Below are 19,478 nucleotides of genomic sequence, written 5' to 3' on the forward strand. Positions count from 1 at the left end.
AAAATCAAAATAAATTCTTAAAAATTGCAGCGCTTTTGGAGACCCCTTGCCTTATAAAGAGGATGCCCGCAAACCAACAGCAATAACCCAGACCAAGCACAAGGTGAGCCACTCCCCTCCAGGGACCACGAACTGACCACGCCCCCAGGAGGAAGTCCCGGCTTGGAGGTCGCTGATTGGCTGAGCTGTAGGAGAGGGCGGGGCGAAGAGGGGTGCGTCAAGTCCCTCTCGCAGGGGCGGGGCGGGGCGAAGCCTTAGCTCGCGAGATTTTGCTGGTTCCGCATTTCGGGTCGGCAAGGTGGGGGAGGCGAGAGCAGCAACTGGCACTGGCTCGACCCTCGGTTCAGAGTTCCGGCGCCCGGTGCTTCTGCTGGCCGCGAGCTGAGGACTGTCCGCTTCCTCGTGGTTCCCGCGCGGGCTCCGAATCCAGACCGCGGCGGGGGCCAGCGGCCCCTCCCCTCCGAGGATAGAAGATGAGCTTCCTCTTGTGAGTGTGGCCGGGCCGAGGGCTCCGAGGGCTGAAGGCCGAGGGCGAGGGGGAGAAAGGGGGCGAGCGGGCGCCTGAGGCAAGGGCCGGGCCCCGGGATCGGAGTGTGAGCGGCCGACGTTTGCTTTGCCCGCCCCCCGCCCCCTCCGCCCGCGGGCCACGGGAGAGGCCCGGACGTGGGCCCAGGCAGGCGGAGGTGAAGGTCGAGGCAAAGGAAGCGGAGCGAGAGGGTTGCGGAGTAGAGAGGCCCCGAGGCCGGCAGTGCCTCCAAACTTTTCCGCCCCAGAGCCCCTGAGGGCGGAGGGACGACCTGGGGGTGGAGCCCCGAGCCCGGCCGCTGGGCTCCCGATTCCTCTCAAGTCTGGAGCTTTCTAGTACCGATCCATGCTGACTTAGCTTTTTACTCCACCGTATGTCAAGTTTTATTATCTTCAGTATTAAATTACCCCCGCGGAAAAATGCTGCCCCCAGGAAGACGTTGAGTGCCGCAGTTTGAGAAGCTCGAAGTTAAGCTGCGGCCTTGCATGCAGACTTCTGTCCAATTCGGATTCAGCCCACTTCGTGACTTTGTATAGATTTTAGTTAGTTGGTAATCTCTACACCCATCATGGGGCTCAAACTTAGAACCCCGAGATCAGGAGTAGCATGCTCTCCTGACTGAGCCAGCCAGGCACCGCTCTCACTTTGTGTAATTAACTTTTCCTGGGTAGAATCCTATTTTAGAGATAAGGTCTGGGGCCCAAATGAGGCTTAAATGGAAACTTTTGTGAATTCTCTGATGATTCTTAAGCATGTTAAGGTTTGGGAAGCATTGCTCCAGTACCTTATTTCAGGTGGCTCTCTCTACCTGGTACATTACTTAAATTTATATGTTGTGTGATTGAGGACATAGCTGACATTTTTATTAAATTTTATTAAAGTACGTAATGTTCCTTAACCAGAGTTTATCCAGTTCCTTATTGTGAGAATGTTTTGCTTTGAGAGGCACATTAAGCTCAGAGACCTGAGTTTGTCTTTGCCGGCAATGTATTTAACAGGTTTGCTGTGGGAATTTCATAGGCCAATAGCATACCGGATAGTGTTTCTTATTAAACCAATGAAATACTCCAAGTCAGTGATAGATTAAATACACTTTTGTTCCAGACAAGGGGAGATGAAAAAAATAAAGTCCAAATTTAGTTGAGATCTACCTTTATGGTTGGTCCTGAGGAGAGGGGTTGGGCTTAGCCAACCGAGTGCTGAGGTCCAGCTGCCGGCACTAAAATGAAAGTCCTTGTTGCCAGGGATCGATGGCGCTGGTGTTGACCAGCAAGTGGATTTTCCTACTGCGCTGGGCATTTGCCTGGCAGGGGCCAATTGTCCCAAGGTTTTCAGAGAGCTGTTTAGGTCAGTAAAGTGTCACCTTGCCCAGACCTAACACTCTTCAGTACTCTGCACAAATTCATGGTATTTATAGTCAAAATGTCTCCTTGCCATAGTTGCATCTTCCTAAGTTCTCACTGATAAGCCCCAGCAGGGCCCCTCTGCAGCTGAGCGGCTGAGTTCTTATGGGTGAGAATAGATGAGATGATGACTTCCTGACACAATTTACTTCATTCTTACATGAAAACAACTTTTTTTTGTCTTTGTCATAAACAAGTGGATTAAAACAAATTTCACTTAAGTCATAAACAAGTGGATTTGAAGTCTTACCAAACCCATACACAACAGAGAAATTTGGATTCTATCTAGTATTTTGCTATTATAAAATAGCACTACTGAGAATACCCTTGTTCAAATCATTTTTCCCCCGCCTTTCGATTATTTCTTTGAAGTATGGTCTGCACAGTATGATGACCATGTCTGAGAGTTTGTACGATTTAGATTGTAATTGTAAATCTCCATATTACTGGAACAATTTCTCCCTCCACTCCCAAAGTCTTTTTCCTGTGAGTTAATGTTTAGCTAGTGGTTTGTTTGTGGATGCTCAGTTGCTTAGTTACTTTTTGGATTGAAATGTGAGGTGGTTTTTTTCTTTTAAACTTTCGTTGACAGGCGTTTGAGTTTCCACTTTTTGGCTATTATGAGTAATTCGGCTGTGAACGCTTGTGTTCAGATTTTTGTATTGGATGCATATGTTCATTTCTCTTGGGTAAATACCTAGAAGTGGAATTGCTGAGTTATATGCTAACTATGTTTAACCTTTTCAGGAACTGCCAAACTTTTTCAGAGCACTGCACCATTTTGCATTCCCACCAGCACTGTATGAGAGTTTCAATTTACCCACACCATAGGTAGCACTTGTTAATTGTCTTTTTGATTATAGTCATCCCAATGGATGTGAAATGTTATCTCATTGTGATTTTACTTTGCATTTTCCTAATGACTAATGATGGTCAGCATCTTTTTGTATGCTTTTGGCCATTTGTATATCTTCTCTGGAGTAATATCTATTCAAATCCTGTGATCATTTTTAAATTGGGTTTTTTTGGGGTTGTTTTTGAATTGTAAGAATATAAAAATTTTTTTTTTAAGATTTTATTTCTCTGATAGAGAAAGTGCAAGTGGGGGAGAGGGGCAGAAGGAGTGGGGGAAGCAGGCCCCCCGCTCAGCAGGGAGCCTGATAAGGGGCTTGATCCTAGGACCCTGGGAATCATGACCTGACCCAAAGGCAGATGCTTAACCGACTGAGCCACCCAGGCACCCCACAAAAGTATTAATTTAGATGAAGACCATGTTGAATCTTGAGACATCATTTCATGTTAGTTTTCTTTCTTTTTTTTTTAAGATTTTATTTTTAAGTAATTTCTACACCCAGTGTGGGGCTTGAGCTCAACCCCGAGATCAAGAGGCACATGCTCTACTGACTGAGCCAGCCAGGTGCCCCCTTTCCTACACATTCTATGCATTTACAGGATGGGCTTCTGCTGTACATTTGGTCCTTTAGTATGTTTAGCTATGACTTGAGAACTTGGCATGTGAATACATGTAGCTCTAACTTCTTTTTTTTTTTTTTAAAGATTTTATTTATTTATTTGAGAGAGAGAATGAGAGATAGAGAGCACGAGAGGGAAGAGGGTCAGAGGGAGAAGCAGACTCCCCGCTGAGCAGGGAGCTCGATGTGGGACTCGATCCCGGGACCCCAGGATCATGACCCGAGCCGAAGGCAGTCGCTTAACCAACTGAGCCACCCAGGCGCCCAGCTCTAACTTATTCTTAACTATGTAGTATTCCATGTTATGGATATATCAAATTTATTTATTCTTCTAATAAGTTTTAGGATTATTTCCCAGTTTTTCACTGTTAAAACCAGTCTTGGGAACCACATCCTTATCTATATCTAGGAGAGATACCTAAAGGTAGAAGGAATGGATTGGGAGCACCTCGATGTTTATAGATACTGTTTATAGATACTGCCTTCCCAAAATATTATACCCTTTACACTTTTTTTTTTAAGATTTTATTTATTTATTTGGCAGACAGAGATAGCGAGAGAGGGAACACAGCAGGGAGAGTAGGAGAGGGAGAAGCAGGCTTCCCGCCGAGCAGGGAGCCCGATGCGGGGCTTGATCCCAGGATCCTGGGTCATGACCTGAGCCGAAGGCAGACATTTAACGACTGAGCCACCCAGGCGCCCCACCCTTTACACGTTCACTGAGTATATTAAAAACTAATTTCCCTGTACCCTAGCTCACACTTAATGTAGTTGTTGTAACTTAATCTGACGTTCAGATTAAGGAAAAGGAAGTTATTTTAATTGAACGGTTTTTCATATGTCCATTGGCCATTGTATTTTTATTTCTGAGTTCCCTGTTGATCTGTAGCCCATTTTTCTAAAGGGTTCCTTACCTTTTTCTTAACAAGATTATTGAAGCCCTTTATTTAGTACTTTTTTTTTTTTTTTTAGTTAATACTTTGTAATACATGTTGTGAGTACTTTTTTTGTTACTTGTCTCTTTGTTCTGTTATGGAAATTTTAATTCTTATGGTTAGAAATACCTCCATTTTTTCTGGGTTTCTTATCCTGTTAGCTTCCTTACAGAAAAACGCTTTTTCACAGTAACCAGTTGTCTCTCATTTATTCTCCCTGCTAATAACTTCAAAATGTTAATGTCACTTCTACTGTGGTTTGCTTTGATGGCATCACAGATCTTTTGATATAGAAAACTGGATTTTTGAGCTATTCAAAACTTAGGGCTACCTCTCTCCCCCACCATTTTCTGTAAGTAGAAATTGAATCCCAAAGGAAGTTTGTTTTGTCAGACAGTCACAGAATTAGTGGCAAATCAAGGACTAGAATCCTGTTACACCGTACTACTTCATGAGGGTTAGTAAAATTGCGTTCTGTATGAAATTGTGTTGCTAATCCTGAATCTGTGTGAAGAAAAACATTTAAAGCATTCTTTTTTTTGTGATCATCACCCCCTCCCTATCCTGGCACTTTTCAGGGCACTTTTTAAAATTTTCAGAACAATTTGTATGCCTAAAATTATGCCATTCTGCTTTCAGTCCTAAAATAAAAATGGATATACTTTTACTTTCAATCTACAGCAGCAGCCGCTCTTCTAAAACATTCAAACCAAAGAAGAATATCCCTGAGGGCTCTCATCAGTATGAACTCTTAAAACATGCAGAGGCAACTCTAGGAAGTGGGAATCTGAGACAAGCTGTTATGTTGCCAGAGGGAGAGGACCTCAATGAATGGATTGCTGTTAACAGTAAGTTTTTAATAATATTCAGCATTGCTGATTTATAGGAACAATTTGCTAAAATCTTTTTGTTAATCAATTTTCTTTTATAGGTATAACTGTTGTAGTGTAATGGATTACCTGTAAAGAAATTCATAAGTACAAATACATCTAAAACTGTTTTGTTCCCTTCAGAGTACTTGGTTATGTAGCTTGTGTGGCTGGATAGAGACACCAGAGGAGAAATGTTGAGTGCTTTGGGGTAATTTCTGAGGATAGAATGGTAGGAATTATTGGGTAAGGTCAAATAAAAGATTAGAATACAAAATTCTACCTGTAGTGGACCATGACTTTGTAGGGAGCCCATCTTCACAATTGCATCCCCCTCTCCCAGCAGCTCTCATCTGCCTGCATATTACAGAGAAGTCACTTGTGGTTCATACGAGCAGTCACTTGATTGTTGTGACTTAGGAGTAGTCAGAAGGAAATTGAGAGATCGGGAGAACATGGGAGGGACCCATGAGCTGAAAGTCGCTCGAGTTCAAGAAAATGAGGGCATGACATGGACAGTTATAAATACTGAGGCTAGGGCACCTGGGTGGCTCAGATGGTTAAGCCTCTGCCTTCGGCTCAGGTCATGATCCCAGGATCCTGGGATCGAGTCCCGCATCGGGCTCCTTGCTCAGCAGGGAGTCTGCTTCTCCCTCTCCCTCTGCCTCTCCCCCTGCTTGTTCTCTCTGTCTCTCGCAAATGAATAAATAAAATCTTTAAAAAAAAAAATACTGAGGCTAGAGGTTTGAATATTTGAGCCTGTCATTTCTGAGTTGAGATCAGTGCTGGGTGATAAGGTTTAAATCTGTCAGGAACTTCAGATGTTCCAGGAATTTTTAAACTTCTTAATGGAAAATTTCAAACATACAAAGTAGAGAAACTAGTATAGTGAATTCCCAGGCATCCATTGTCCAGTTTCAACAGTTGGTTCCTGGCCAATTCATGCTTCTATATCTCACCCTGATTTTTTTTTTCTTTTCATATTTTAATTCCTCCTTCCTCTCTCCATCTTCCCCCACTCTTCCTGTCTCTCCCCTGGTTGGTTCCATGCTGGCAGTGAGACCTGGCCAGCCCACCTCACCCTGATTGTTTTGAGGTGAATCCCAAACATATTATTTCATCTCTAAAATTCCGTATCTCTAAAAGACAGGAACTCCCCCTTTTAAAGATAATGACAATACTGCCATTCCTTTATGTTAGCAAATATCTACTCAGTGTTCACATTTTCCCTGATTGTCTTCCAAATGTTTCTTTTTTTAAAAAATTTATGGTTGGGTTAAATCAGGACTAATGAGGCCTATATGTAATGTTTCTTAATTCTCTTAATTCATAGGTTTCTGCTCGTTGCAGTCTTTTTTCCTTGCTATTTTGTTGTTGAAGAAACCAGTTCATTTATTTCCCACAGTATGAATTCTGTTGATTGTGTCCCCAAGGCATCCATTATCATGTTGTTCTTCCTTTTATTTCCTGTAAACGTAGATCTAGAGCAGCACTGTCCAGTAGAACTTTCTGCAATGATGCAAATGTTCTGTATCTGTACTGTGGCCATTTAGCTCCTGAAATGTGGCTAGTGTGACTGGAACTGAATTTTAAATTTAATTTTAATGTAAGTAGCCATATGTGGCTAGTGGCTCCCACGTGAGCACAGATGTGTAGCTTTGCTCAAATTCAGGTTTGATTTTGTTTGTTTGGAAGACTATAAGTGGTGGCATATACTTCCAACAGTGTCCATAATGTCCTCCATAGTGTCTAGCTGTCTTTCTTTGTGGTATTACTCAGCTATTGATAATCACTCCTTTGATCAGCACTGTTTGATAGAAATATAATGTGAGCTACAAATGTAATTTAAAACTTTCTAGTAGCCATATTAAAAAAATTTGGGGGGGGGCACCTGGGTGGCTGGCTCAGTCGTTAAGCGGCTGCCTTCAGCTCAGGTCGTGATCCCAGGGTTCCTGGGATTGAGCCCCGCATCGGGCTCTCTGCTCAACGGGAAGCCTGCTTCTCCCTCTCCCACTGCCCCTGCCTGTGTTCCCTCTCTCGCTGTCTCTGTCAAAAAATAAATAAAATCTTAAAAAAAAAAGTTTTTTTTGTTTTTTTTCAGCACATTAAAAAGCCATTATTCATATTACTAGGAGAAAAAACAAGGTGCAGAACTCCGTGATATGTTAAATCTTTTGTGTAAGACAGGATACAGGTGCTTAGGGGGCAGGAGATAAAATAATGTAGTGGTTATCTGTAGGGGGAAGCTGGAGTGGTTGGGGTTAAGAATTATCACTATATGTGTTTATAGATCTTTGTGAACCCTGTGAAGCATTATGTATTCAGAAAAGACCTTCCCCTGTTTTTTTTTTTTTTAAACCTTAACTCTCATTATCATCTGTTATCTGAAGGCATCTGTTGGCCTTCTTCAGCCTTCAAATTTTCTTTGAGACTTTTTGCTTTAGATAGGCTGTTCTCCAACGTGACTAAGTAAAAGGAAGGTTTATAAGTGAGGGAATTTTATATAAAATTCCTTTTGACAAGACGGAGCTTTTTTTATCTCTTTGTTTTTTAAGAAATGTGGAAAAGCCCTAGTTGGGTTTTAGGTACTCCTTTAGACGGGGAACTAAAACATTTTTTAAAACTTTCCGAGGCTTATGTGGGTGTCTTTGCAGAGGAACATTTGACTCAGATAGGTTCATTACTTACCCCTTCCTCTTCCGTTTTCTTCCATATCTAGCTGAAGCTCTTGTAGGAAGTGCTCCGCGACTACCTCAGCCCCTCAAGATGCTGCCTTTTCTCTCAACTCTTATATGTTGTATTTATTATTCCTTTCAATTTTGTCCCTTCAGATAGCTGGAATCTCCAAGACAGGGGGCATTATCTCATGTCCTTTTTGTGTCCTCAGTATGCATTAGGCTTGAGGTTTTTTATAAGATGTTTTAAGTGCCTGTTGATACAGCTAATACACCTTCTCCTTCACAGGATATTTATTCTACAATGCTTTCTGCTTTTTCCTAGCACAAATGGTATTGTCTGGTCCAGATTGATAGGAAGCAATGGATTTTTTCATTCCTTTGGATATAATCAAATTATATATTCTAATGATACAGTAGTCACCGATAAGTTAGAATTATTCTAAGATTTTATTTTCCTGCTGTTCTATGCTGGCTAAAAACTTACTATATTAAAGAGAATATATATTAAAAGTTAATTTAGGTGTGACAGCTTAAAAGGAGAAGGGAAAACAATGCAATATACGTTAAGAAAAAAAAAAGAAGATAGCAGGAGGGGAAGAATGAAGGGGAGTAAGTTGGAGGGGGAGACGAACCATTAGAGACGATGACTCTGAAAAACAAACTGAGGGTTCTAGAGGGGAGGGGGGTGGGGGGATGGGTTAGCCTGGTGATGGGTATTAAAGAGGGCACATTCTGCGTGGAGCACTGGGTGTTATGCACAAACAATGAATAATGGAACACATCAAAAACTAATGATGTAATGTATGGTGATTAACATAATTTAAAAAAAGACTTAAAAAGCACAAATAAAAGCATCAGGGATGGGGAAAAAAAAAAGAAGGGAATTTGCAGTACCCCTGGATCATTGAATCTCTTAAGGATTTATTCAAGAACTTGAAGGCATTGTCCGTTTTTCCTTCAACTGAGAGGTCTGATGTTTTTTTCTGTTTGCACAAACATTTTAACACAATTCTGGTATTATGTTTCCAGCTGTGGATTTCTTCAACCAGATCAACATGCTGTATGGAACTATTACAGAATTCTGCACTGAAGCAAGCTGTCCAGTCATGTCTGCAGGTCCAAGGTACATACACTGCCTATTAGATAGGTATTTGAAGTACTAAATAAAGCTAATCACTAATTGATATAAATTAAAGCCTTTTTATTTTTCTTATCTGTTTGCTTGTGTAAAAGCAGTTCAATTTTATGAGTTCTTGAATACGTCCCTATAAGCTTTTAGTTATTAAATACTTTGGTATGTGGTACTTAGTATTTAATTTATTATGCTAAATAATGGTATTTAATTGTATTATGCTAAATAATGAATGTTCAGTTTTTTTTCTTGTGCTTATTTAGTGTTAATTATGTCCAAATTGTGCTGCTTTAATTATCTGGCTTAAAGATGCTAGATTGAAAAAATTTGACTACAGCGGCGCCTGGGTGGCTTAGTTGGTTAAGTGGCCAACTCTTGATTTCTGCTCAGGTCATGAACTCAGTGTCATGGGATGGAGCCCCACGTCAGGCTCTGAGCTCAGCAGGGAGTCTGCTTGAGATTCTCTCTCCCTCTCCTCCTCCCCCTGCTTGTGCATGCATGTGCACCCTCTCTTTCTCTCAAATAAGAAGAAATTTGACTATTATAAATTTTAAGAAATACAAAGAAACGTGGAACTCTTTTATCACCCATAATGTTAAGTCAAGGTATGATGGGATTAATGTTTTAGTGTTTCTTTCCAGTCTTTTTTTCCAATAATAAATGACTAATTTTATGTGATGATACATGGTATCAAGATATTTACCCCTTGGGAAAACATTGCCTTTCCTGAATTTGCTAAGGGTATAACGGGAAAAAGGTCTCCGATGAGTTTGTAGTTCTGTTTTTAATTACAGTATTTTGGAGGGATATTTTTATTTTGTGTTAAGTTTTATTCCTCAAACTTCCTGAAAAGAAATTTAAATAAAATAAATGAGAAAATTAAACTTACCTATGGCTTAAATGCTTCACACAATGAAGTTTTGCAGAAGTCTTATTACGCATTTTAGCTCAGCAAAGGGAGGGAGGAAAAGATGCATGCCTAAGGGTGTTTCTTTAGTACCCTCTCCAGGAAACAGTCTTTTTTAAGATTTTGGATTTTTTTTTCCCAGTTGAATTTATTTATTTTTTAAAAGATTTTATTTGTTTGAGAGAGCACGGGAGAGAGAGCACAAGTGAGCGAGAGAGCACAAGCCGGGGGAGGTGGAGGGGCAGAGGCAGAGGGAGAAACAGACACTCCGCTGAGCAGGGAGCCCGATGCGGGTCTCCATCCCAGAATCCTGGGATCGTGACCTGAGCCGAAGGCAGCTGCTGACTGAGCCACCTACGCGTCCCCAAGAAACAGAGTCTTATTATCTTGACTCTGTTGTTGATACCTTGATGGCCAGCTGTTGCAGGATATAGGGGAATCCATCTGTCTCTGACCCAGTCCTCAGCACCCTCTGCCAGGAATGTGTAGTTCCTTTATCTTTCCCAGGGCTGTGTTAAAAAAAAAAAAAATCCATTCTGGCACTGTCAGCTGCCACATTATCCTCCTTTTCTCTTCCAATTATAACTATCCTATTTCAGGATAATTCTATAGGGAACTCTTAGTAACCTTCAGTAGAACTTGAGGTAATTTACTAAATTATATATAACTTCAATTGACAAAATGTAGACCTACTTTTATTACAAGTTGTACCTTTGTTACTGCTTTTGAAAACTCTGTAAGTAAAACCTTTTTCTCTCCAGATACGAATATCATTGGGCAGATGGTACTAATATTAAAAAGCCAATCAAGTGTTCTGCACCAAAATACATTGACTATTTGATGACTTGGGTTCAGGATCAGCTTGATGATGAAACTCTCTTTCCTTCTAAGATCGGTGAGTTAATGTTGAATGTTTTCCTTTTTAACTGATAAATATGTTGCATTCTTTTTAATACTCTGTTTCTTAAAAAAAAATGTAATAAAGGCTGCCAAATTTCTCTCCAAAAAGATTGTAAATGCATACTCCCTCTAGCCATGTTTGTGTCTGCCTGTGTTTCTTCACTAATACTGGTTGGCTACTCATTTTTTAATCTTTTCAGTGTGAGTAAATAAGTTTGTTTGAATGTACATTCAAAAAATATTGATGACATTGAGATTTTTTGGTTTATTGATCTTTGTATTTTCTGTTCCTATCCTTTGTCTATTTCTTTTGTATGGTAAGGATATTAGCTCTTTGACATATAATATGTATCTTGCCCCAGCTTGCCTTTTTTCTTATTTTGTTCATGAGGTATTCTTGCTGTAACTTTCTTATTTTGTCCTATTAATATTTTCCTTTATGTTGTGTGGATTTTAATAAAATGATTAGAAAGGTTTTCCCTACTTAAAGATTATTAAAATATTTGTCCTTGTTTTCATTTAGTACGTTTGTGGCTTTGTTTTTACATTTAAATCTTTGTTCTTGCCAGAAATTTTTTTCTTAAGGCTCCCTTCATTTTTTTTCTAGTTATAAATGCTAATCAGTTTGTCCAGTACCATTTATCGAATACATGTGTCTTTTCTCCCTGGGTTATCATATGTGTACACCGATTGCCACATAATTTGGAGTCTTTCAGTCTCTTTATTTGTTCCTATAGGAATTCCACACTGTTTTAATTACCATGGCCGTATATCTGTGAGCATCTTGTAGGGCTAGTCTCTCTTCCTTGCTCTTCTTTTTCAGAATATTCACGGCTATTCTGGGATATTTGTTCTTCCAAAGAACTTAGAACCATTTTGGCAAGGTAAAATAAAAATATTTGAGATTTTGATTATTTCATTCAAGTTGTAGATTAACATAGGCAGTCTTGTTCTCTTGACAGTACTGGGTCTACTCAAGAACAAGGTACATTTCTTCATCTTTCCTTTTTATTTCCTCTTGTAAAATTCTGTAGTTTATGTTAATCCTTCAAGTTTAAGTTTATTCCTAGACATTTTGTAGTTTTTTTAATTGATATCTGGCTTCCAAATGGTTATTGTTCAGTATATAGGAAAGCTATTGATTTTTCTGTAAAATTTTGTATAAATTGACCATCAGATTCTGATTGTTTCAGTTCTGGGTTGGTTTTCTTGAGTTTTTTAAGTAATACAGTAACATCATATTAAGGTAATATTAATTTTGCCTTTTTTCTGATATGGATGCTTCTTGTGTAACACTTTTTTTTTTTTAACTGATATGGAAAGATTATTCTGTATTTTTTTTTTTATGTTAATCACCATACATCACATCATTAGTTTTTGATGTAGTGTTCCATGATTCATTGTTTGCATATAACACCCAGTGCTCCATGCAATACATGCCCTCTTTAATACCCATCACCAGGCTAACTCTTGTGTAACTCTTATCTCATTGCCCCAGAGTAGTGCTGAGTAATGGTGATGATGTGGCAGACCTCCTTTTCTTGTTTCCTTACTTCTGTGCAAGTGCTTCTAGTACTTCAGCATTAAGCAGGAATCTTGCTTTTGGTTAGAGGTGTGTAAATTTTTAAAAATCAGGTATGGTTGTTGAGTTTTATGATATTTTCCCAGTGTCTGTTGTTGGTTACCATAAGGTTTTCTCCAGTATCTTTTTTTAATGTTTCACTGGAAGAGTATTTTTTATTTGCTAATATTTTGACTAAGATTTTGAGATCGGTATTTATGGATGAGATCAGTCTTTTCGTTTTCAGTTTAAGAGTTTAGTCTTACAAATAATATGTTGGATTCTGTCTTATCTGTTCAGGCTGCTAGTAATAAAACTACCAGAAATTGGATGGCGTATGACAACAGAAATTTATTTCTCAGTTCTAAAGGCTGGATGGTGCCTGTGAAAGCCCACTTTTGGGTTGCAGACTGCCGACTTCTCAGTCTTCACATGGTGGAAGGAGCCAGCAGATGTTCTCCCGGGCCTCTTTTATAAGGGCATTGATCCCACTCATGAGGGTTCTGCCCTTGTGACCTGATCACCTGCCAGAGCCGCATGTCCTAATAGCATCACCTAGGGGGTTAGGATTTCAACATAGGAATTTTGAGGGGACACAAATATTCAGACCATAGCAGATTGCTTTTTGCTGTCTAATCGGTGGCTCTTTTGGGAGAAAAACTTGTATCATGTTACACTCTGTTTGCTATTGGTCAGATTTTCTATTTTATTACTAAACCGCTTATTTCCTTTCTCACAGATTCTTTATTGTAATTGACTGTGCTTGGATGTTTCTGTTCAATTCAGCTTGGAAAATGCTTGGTTTAAGACAAATTACTTCTATTTCTTTATTCATTAAAGTCTTCTGCTTATGGAAGATAAAGAATACTTAAAAGTTTGTTCTCTTTTCTCAGCATTCCATTCTTCAGTAATCCAGCCTGATGTTCTGGAACCCTTTCCCCCCCCCAGTTAGGCTGTTATCCACATCTTACTTCTGCCAGTTATTTATTATTAGATAGAACTGTTACTCATTTTGAACTAATACATCTAAATTATTACTGTTCCTCTTATTAGCAAGATGCATATTTGTAAATTCTAAGAGAAGGAGTTTGACTTAAAAATCCAGCTTTTCAGTATATGAGTACAAGACCCCAGTCCAGAAAAACATGCCCACAAGCTCCAGAATAAAGTTTGAAAATGCAAGTTGTTAGGGGCACCTGGCTGGCTCAGTCAGTACAGCATGCGGCTCTTGATCTCCAGAGGTCTTGAGTTCAAGCCCCACGTTGGGCATAGAGCTTACCTTAAATAAATAAGGTTTTTTGTTTTTTTTTTTAAAGATTTTTTTCATTTATTTATTTGACAGAGAGACACAGCAAGAGAGGGAACACAAGCAGGGGGAGTGGGAGAGGGAGAAATGGGCCTCCCACGGAGCAGGGAGCCTGATGCGGGGCTTGATCCCAGGACTCTGGGATCATGACCTGAAACGAAGGCAGATGTTCAACGACTGAGCCACCCAGGTGCCCCTTAAATAAATAAAATTTTTAAAAAAATGCACATGGCAGTTGTTAGCCAAGATGGGTGGGGGGGGCAGAAAAATTAGCTTGCAAGAGCAAAATACACTAAATTTCAAGCTTTTAAGGACTGGTTAAGAAATAAATTAAAATGCAGGCAAGGAGAAAGTTTTAACCTTTTGTTTTCTGAAAGACTGAAGAAAAGGAAATGTTTCTTGAGTAGTGTTGTGGAACTAGCCTTTAAGGCTGCCTCATCTAGGTTATTTTGGAAGCTGATGACTTCTTAATGTGTTTATATATTGTACTCAGTGCCACTTGTATTGTCTTTCTTCTGTCCCTGTTTCCGAAGACTTTGATCTTGTCAACCGGAGTTCTCAGGAACGTGACCAGAGAGAGATTACCAAACCCTCTCCCCATTCTTTTCTAAGGAAGTGTTTATTTTATTTGCAAAATAGTGAGGTGCTCTTCCTCCCTTTTTCAGGAAGTTTGTCCCTATCTTGTATTACAGGAAAATGAAAATAGCACTTTGAAAAGATAAAAAGTTGGGGACTCCTTGATTTAAGAAAGAAAACTGGTTTTTCAGGGTAATTCAGAAGATAAAATACTTTTTATTTATAGACAGTCAATTATAATGCCTTTTTCTCTTGCTTAGTATTCATTCCTAGTTGAGTGTGTGTAAAACTTTTTAGAGTTATGAATTACAAAAATAGAAGGTTTTTATTTATAGTCAAGATACTTGTTGCATTAATCTTAGGAAGAAACTCTCCGGTATTAAACAGCTAAAGTTATGTTTATTTTAACTTTGATTCAGTGGCACCTTATAAACATAAGAAAAAGTGTGGTATGTGAGGATACCTCATATATCTGTGTTTGGGTTTTTTTTTCTTTTGTCTTTTGAAAAAGTATATGTATGGAAAACAGCCTTATATTTGTGAATGTGTGTGTTTGTGTGTTGGAGTTGCTTATGGCAGCTTCTAAACTTTATGCTATTCAGTTAGATAAAAGACAATTAATATATATGTATTTGATTACAGGTGTCCCATTTCCCAAAAACTTTATGTCTGTGGCAAAGACCATTCTGAAGCGTCTGTTCCGGGTTTATGCCCATATTTATCACCAGCACTTTGATTCTGTGATGCAGCTGCAAGAGGAGGCCCACCTCAACACCTCCTTTAAGCACTTTATTTTCTTTGTTCAGGTAAGTTGAACCATGTTGACATCTTTGTCCTTTGAGTTGGGCTCATTTGTTAATTTTAATATAGAGTAATTTATAGAGTTGTCTAATTTATAGATGTAGAGCAAAGTATAAGCAGAGCTCTCTCTTTTCTCTTTTCCATGTTATTTATTTCATTGGTGGGCGTAGCAACATAGAAAGCATCACCCCCATTTTGGGCCTTTTGCCCCTGGCTGCGGCAGCCGGGTCTGCAGTTAGGATATGACAGGGAGCACCAAGACTCCAGGACAGCTTGTCCACACCCTCCTGTTCCATCACCACTGTTGAGTGAAAGGATGCAATGGAAAAATGTCTGCAGTTGGATCGTTTCATGAGATGTCTATGCCTGGGAGAGAAATTTTTGGAAGAACTTGTTAGCTGCTCTCTTAGTTTAAGCTTCTAGAAACCCCATTTCAGGCCAAATCTTATGAAGTCAGCAGCTAGAAACTTCAAAAAGGACCGCCCCCTTCAAAGATGGGGCCTATTACCTAAAGGACCCTTAATTGGAATTGGAACTTTTTTAAAATCAAAATAATTTGCATTGTTTGAAAAAGATACTAAAGAGACTCCTTTAGCTACTTTAGAGATCCATAGTTTCTATGCATAATGCACATATGTCTGTCTAGATACTGTTTTTTGGCAGAAAAGCCAGGAGTTTTATAGTAGATATTGTGTATTTCAATTATATGTGCCACACAAAGGATAATGTACTGTGCTCTTCTCTGTCTTCCTTCTGAGATTGTGCATGGCACAGAGCTCGGCAGAGTGTAGGTGCTGATAGAGGTGCGTAGATGCAGACACAGATGAGAGTGTAGAGCAGAAACATAGTGGTAGTGTGGACGCGGACGCGGGTAGGTGCAGACGCAGGACAGATAGGGCGGTAGCGTGGACGCGGGTAGGTATAGACACAGTATAGCTCTATGAAAGACAAAGGGCCACTGCCCAGGAGGGGGCCACTGGCAGAAGTTCATTGTATGGTTTTAAGATCATTTCCATGTAAATGCAAACATATATGTAATTTGGATTTTAATGTTTTACACAGTGAGGATCATGCTAATACATACAGTTGCTTCTTTGGTAAATCCCCTATATTTTAAAAAATGAGTAAAAATGATCCCATTTTAAAATGTTCACAGAGATCATTTCATCATTTTTTGGATTTCAGAAAATCAGGGCTGGGAATCCCTTCTTTCAGTGACATTTATTGAGTTTTAATTTTAGGCCTATTTTTAAATTTTACTTTTCTTCTCTTTTTAGGAGTTTAATCTGATTGATAGGCGTGAGTTGGCACCTCTTCAGGAATTAATTGAGAAGCTTGGATCGAAAGACAGATAAATGTTTCTTCTAGAACACAGTTACCCTCTTGCTTCATCTGCTAGAGCTATCTCACTGCTATTTGTTATAGACTAGTGATAACAGACTTTAAGAAAACAGGATAAAAAGACACCTGTTGTTGGTGTCTACTGATAAAATTGTCCCAAAGGTAGATTGGCCTGATTCTTCAGTGAGAAATTCAAAAGGCAGCCGACTGAGGCACTGTGTGACCACTCCTGTTATTGTCAGTGTTATACTTGGTTTTAATATGGGATGACTAACATGTAGTCTCTTAGTTTACTTATTCTTTTACTGAAGAAAATGATTGAGTGCTTCAGGTTATAGCATAATGGCTATTGAGAATTTCCACCAATACTTTATTAACAAGTTTCTAGAACCAATTACCTAATAACACAATCAGATCAGTTTTTATTTACAAATAGAAGAGGTATTTTTAAGTTTCCTTAAGATTTAGAGCATTTGTGTGTTACTTTGGATAACCTTTTAGTTTGAAGTTTGTATGCTAGTGTTTTTATAGATAAGACTATATATATATGTTTATTTTTTCAGAATACATGATTGTAGTTTAAATCCTCATATGACCTATGTGGTATGGGAGTAACCAGAGTTATTTCTAAAATGACTTTATTTTTTAATCTTTATTTGGGATTTTATTCACATAAACCTATCTAAAGTTTTAGGAGTATGTATATCAGAAATAATTTTCTTAAGGCATGAAAGGATAGTCCTGTACATTTTTATTTTGAAATGCTTCATTCAGATTAATTTTAATAGGTAGCTTTTGGCTAAGAAAGAAAACTCCAAAAAATTATGACAAATTTAGGTCTCAGAACCACTATTTTCATTTATGTTGTTTTTCAGAGCCCCTAAGATCCTGGAGAGGAGAGTGGAAGAAAGTACTCAGAGTACTTTATTTTCTTTTGAGTGTCCTTTAAAACAAAAAACAAGAATTACTTCTATGTGTTTTTATTGTGACTTGAGACTTGGTTAAGGGTAGTGTCGAAATGCCCAGGCTTTAATCCCAACAAGGATAAAACTTAAGGAAGACTGTAATAAAAAACCTTGAAGGTGTACACATTTTATAACACAGCTTAAAGTTTGGTGTGCTACCGTGTGTGTGTGTGTGTGTGTGAACTAAATGGGAGGAATAAGTAAAAGATCTTACTTCATTCTGTTAGTAGTCAGAGGATGGATTGAGCCCCGATAGGGGGTTTAATCCTGTTTTAATTGTTTTTGTATCAAAACTTGAAATTCTTCTACTTCTGTTGGGATAAAAAAAAAATCTTCCCCTTTAGTGAAATAAAGGTCTAATTTTCATTAGGTTTCTAGGATTTATAAACTCCAGCTGCCTGTCAAGAATGTACTGGGCACAAGTCTGCTGAAGACTTGACTGACCAGCATTGCTTAAAGTCCATTAGCACTCTGTGATTTCAGAGCTGGGATTTTTGCAGAGTGCTCACCAACTCCCTTGATGGCTTTGATAAAAGGTTAGATTGGTTAGGTTTTTTGTTATTTATTTTTATTATTCCACTAAAGTATAAAGAAAAAAATTGCTTAGGAATTCCATTTTTATAACTCCGTTTCATATCCAGATATACAGAATTTTAAAGGAAACAAAACCTTTCATCTATTTTATTTAGGCTGAAACCATGTATCTTTGTTTCAGGAGTTAAAAAACGGGATAATCCCTTATGGAAAAAAAAAAAAGAAAAGCCCTCTGAAACATTCCACAATCTGTGTTTTAAGCTTATCCAAAGGTCCCTGTCCGCAGTTCTGTGTGTTTGTGTTGATCATTTATGAACAAGGAAGCAGGTTTCTAGATGCCACCCAGAATGTTAACTGCCTCTCAACTTTGGCTTTAATTAAGTCTTCAAGGAATGAAATTCTGTTTCTCAACTAGGGTTGTCCTTTCCATCATTTCTCATATTTCACATGATTTTTAAAGGAGTTCTCACTTTTCTCCTATTTATTTTCAGTGATAGAAATCCTCCCTCTCTTCATGACTGCATCCCAGAACAAACCAAAGATGGTCACATGCTTAGACATAAATAAAAAATTTGTTGGTAATTTGAGACTCAGAATGTCCTTTTTTAAAATAATAAACACATTACCAGGTTCCCAGGCTAACCGGGCTTAACCAACAATGCACCTAACCATTAAATTAACACTACTTGTTCACATCTAAAGCCAGGGAGTAGAGAGCAGGAGAACTGGAGGAGGGGGGAGGGTGAGGCCCTCCTGACTGGGCTAGAGGGCCAGTCTTTGAGAAGAGTTGGAAGGAATCCGTCTGTCTTGGAGTCTTCTCTCTTGTGATTTATCTTCCTGTGCCCGGGGTCTGCCTGTTCCACAACCCTCCCTGCCCTTCCCCCCCCCCCCCCCCCCGGAATCAGAGGTCACCTCCTGTTAGGGTCTGGTTGCTGCTCCTCACCCCTGAGTACAGTCACGGGGTGGAGAGTGCTTGCTAAATTACACAGGTAGTCCTAAGGTGCTTAATTTCTGGGCCTTTAAAAAACTTAGAGAATGATGTGCAGATTTTTGTTTATTAAAACTTCTTCGTACTACCGTTTTTGTTTTGATAGCCAAATGTCTCCTTTATTCTCCAGACTGTGAACAAAGTGATTTTTAGAGGGCTGCCAGCTAACAAATTTCATCTTAGACTTGCAGAGCCCTAGCTTCTGTAAGCTGCTGCCTGCTTGAGAAATGCAAATCTGTATTCATCAAGGCTGTGATAACACAGGGAAGGCTTTCCTAGTAGTGCAGAGGCAAGAGGAGCAATCCGCTGGTGATTTTAACTTTTGCAAACATTTTTGAGGTTTTCCGATTATACCGTTGGCTTTCTCTTGGACCAGTGAGGTTATACTAGAAGTGGAGCTTCTAAACAGAACACCATTACCTCATCAGCATAAACAAATCAGCCCTAAAGAGTCCAAGTCTTAGAAATTTGTTCCTGAGCAGCAGCAGACCTGGTGCTGGTGTTACCTGCCTGGTACAGGAGGCTGAGAACCCTGGCCTGACAGATGCTGGCCAAGACCCCGAGCACTGAGCCCCTTCACCAGG

At 39.3% G+C, this 19,478-nt stretch overlaps 1 protein-coding gene across 2 annotated transcripts; it reads left to right on the forward strand.

Annotated features, from left to right (window-relative positions):
* The first annotated feature begins 266 nt into the window (after positions 1-266).
* MOB1A (MOB kinase activator 1A) lies at positions 267-18,488 on the forward strand. Of its 2 annotated transcripts, none has more exons than XM_025868374.2 (6): positions 267-487; positions 5,021-5,184; positions 8,913-9,006; positions 10,684-10,817; positions 14,908-15,071; positions 16,344-18,488. In XM_025868374.2, the coding sequence occupies exons 1-6, from the start codon at positions 474-476 to the stop codon at positions 16,419-16,421; spliced, it is 648 nt and encodes a 215-aa protein (XP_025724159.1). In that variant the 5' UTR covers positions 267-473; the 3' UTR covers positions 16,422-18,488. The 2 variants fall into 2 exon arrangements, with proteins under 2 accessions (XP_025724159.1, XP_025724158.1); XM_025868373.2 differs by having other exon boundaries at positions 268-487; positions 5,018-5,184.
* The last annotated feature ends 990 nt before the right edge of the window (positions 18,489-19,478 follow it).

Source organism: Callorhinus ursinus, unplaced genomic scaffold (genome assembly GCF_003265705.2).
Source record: "Callorhinus ursinus isolate GAN/ISIS: 27379988/994484 unplaced genomic scaffold, GSC_fseal_2.0 scaffold10, whole genome shotgun sequence".
Lineage (NCBI taxonomy): Eukaryota > Metazoa > Chordata > Mammalia > Carnivora > Otariidae > Callorhinus > Callorhinus ursinus.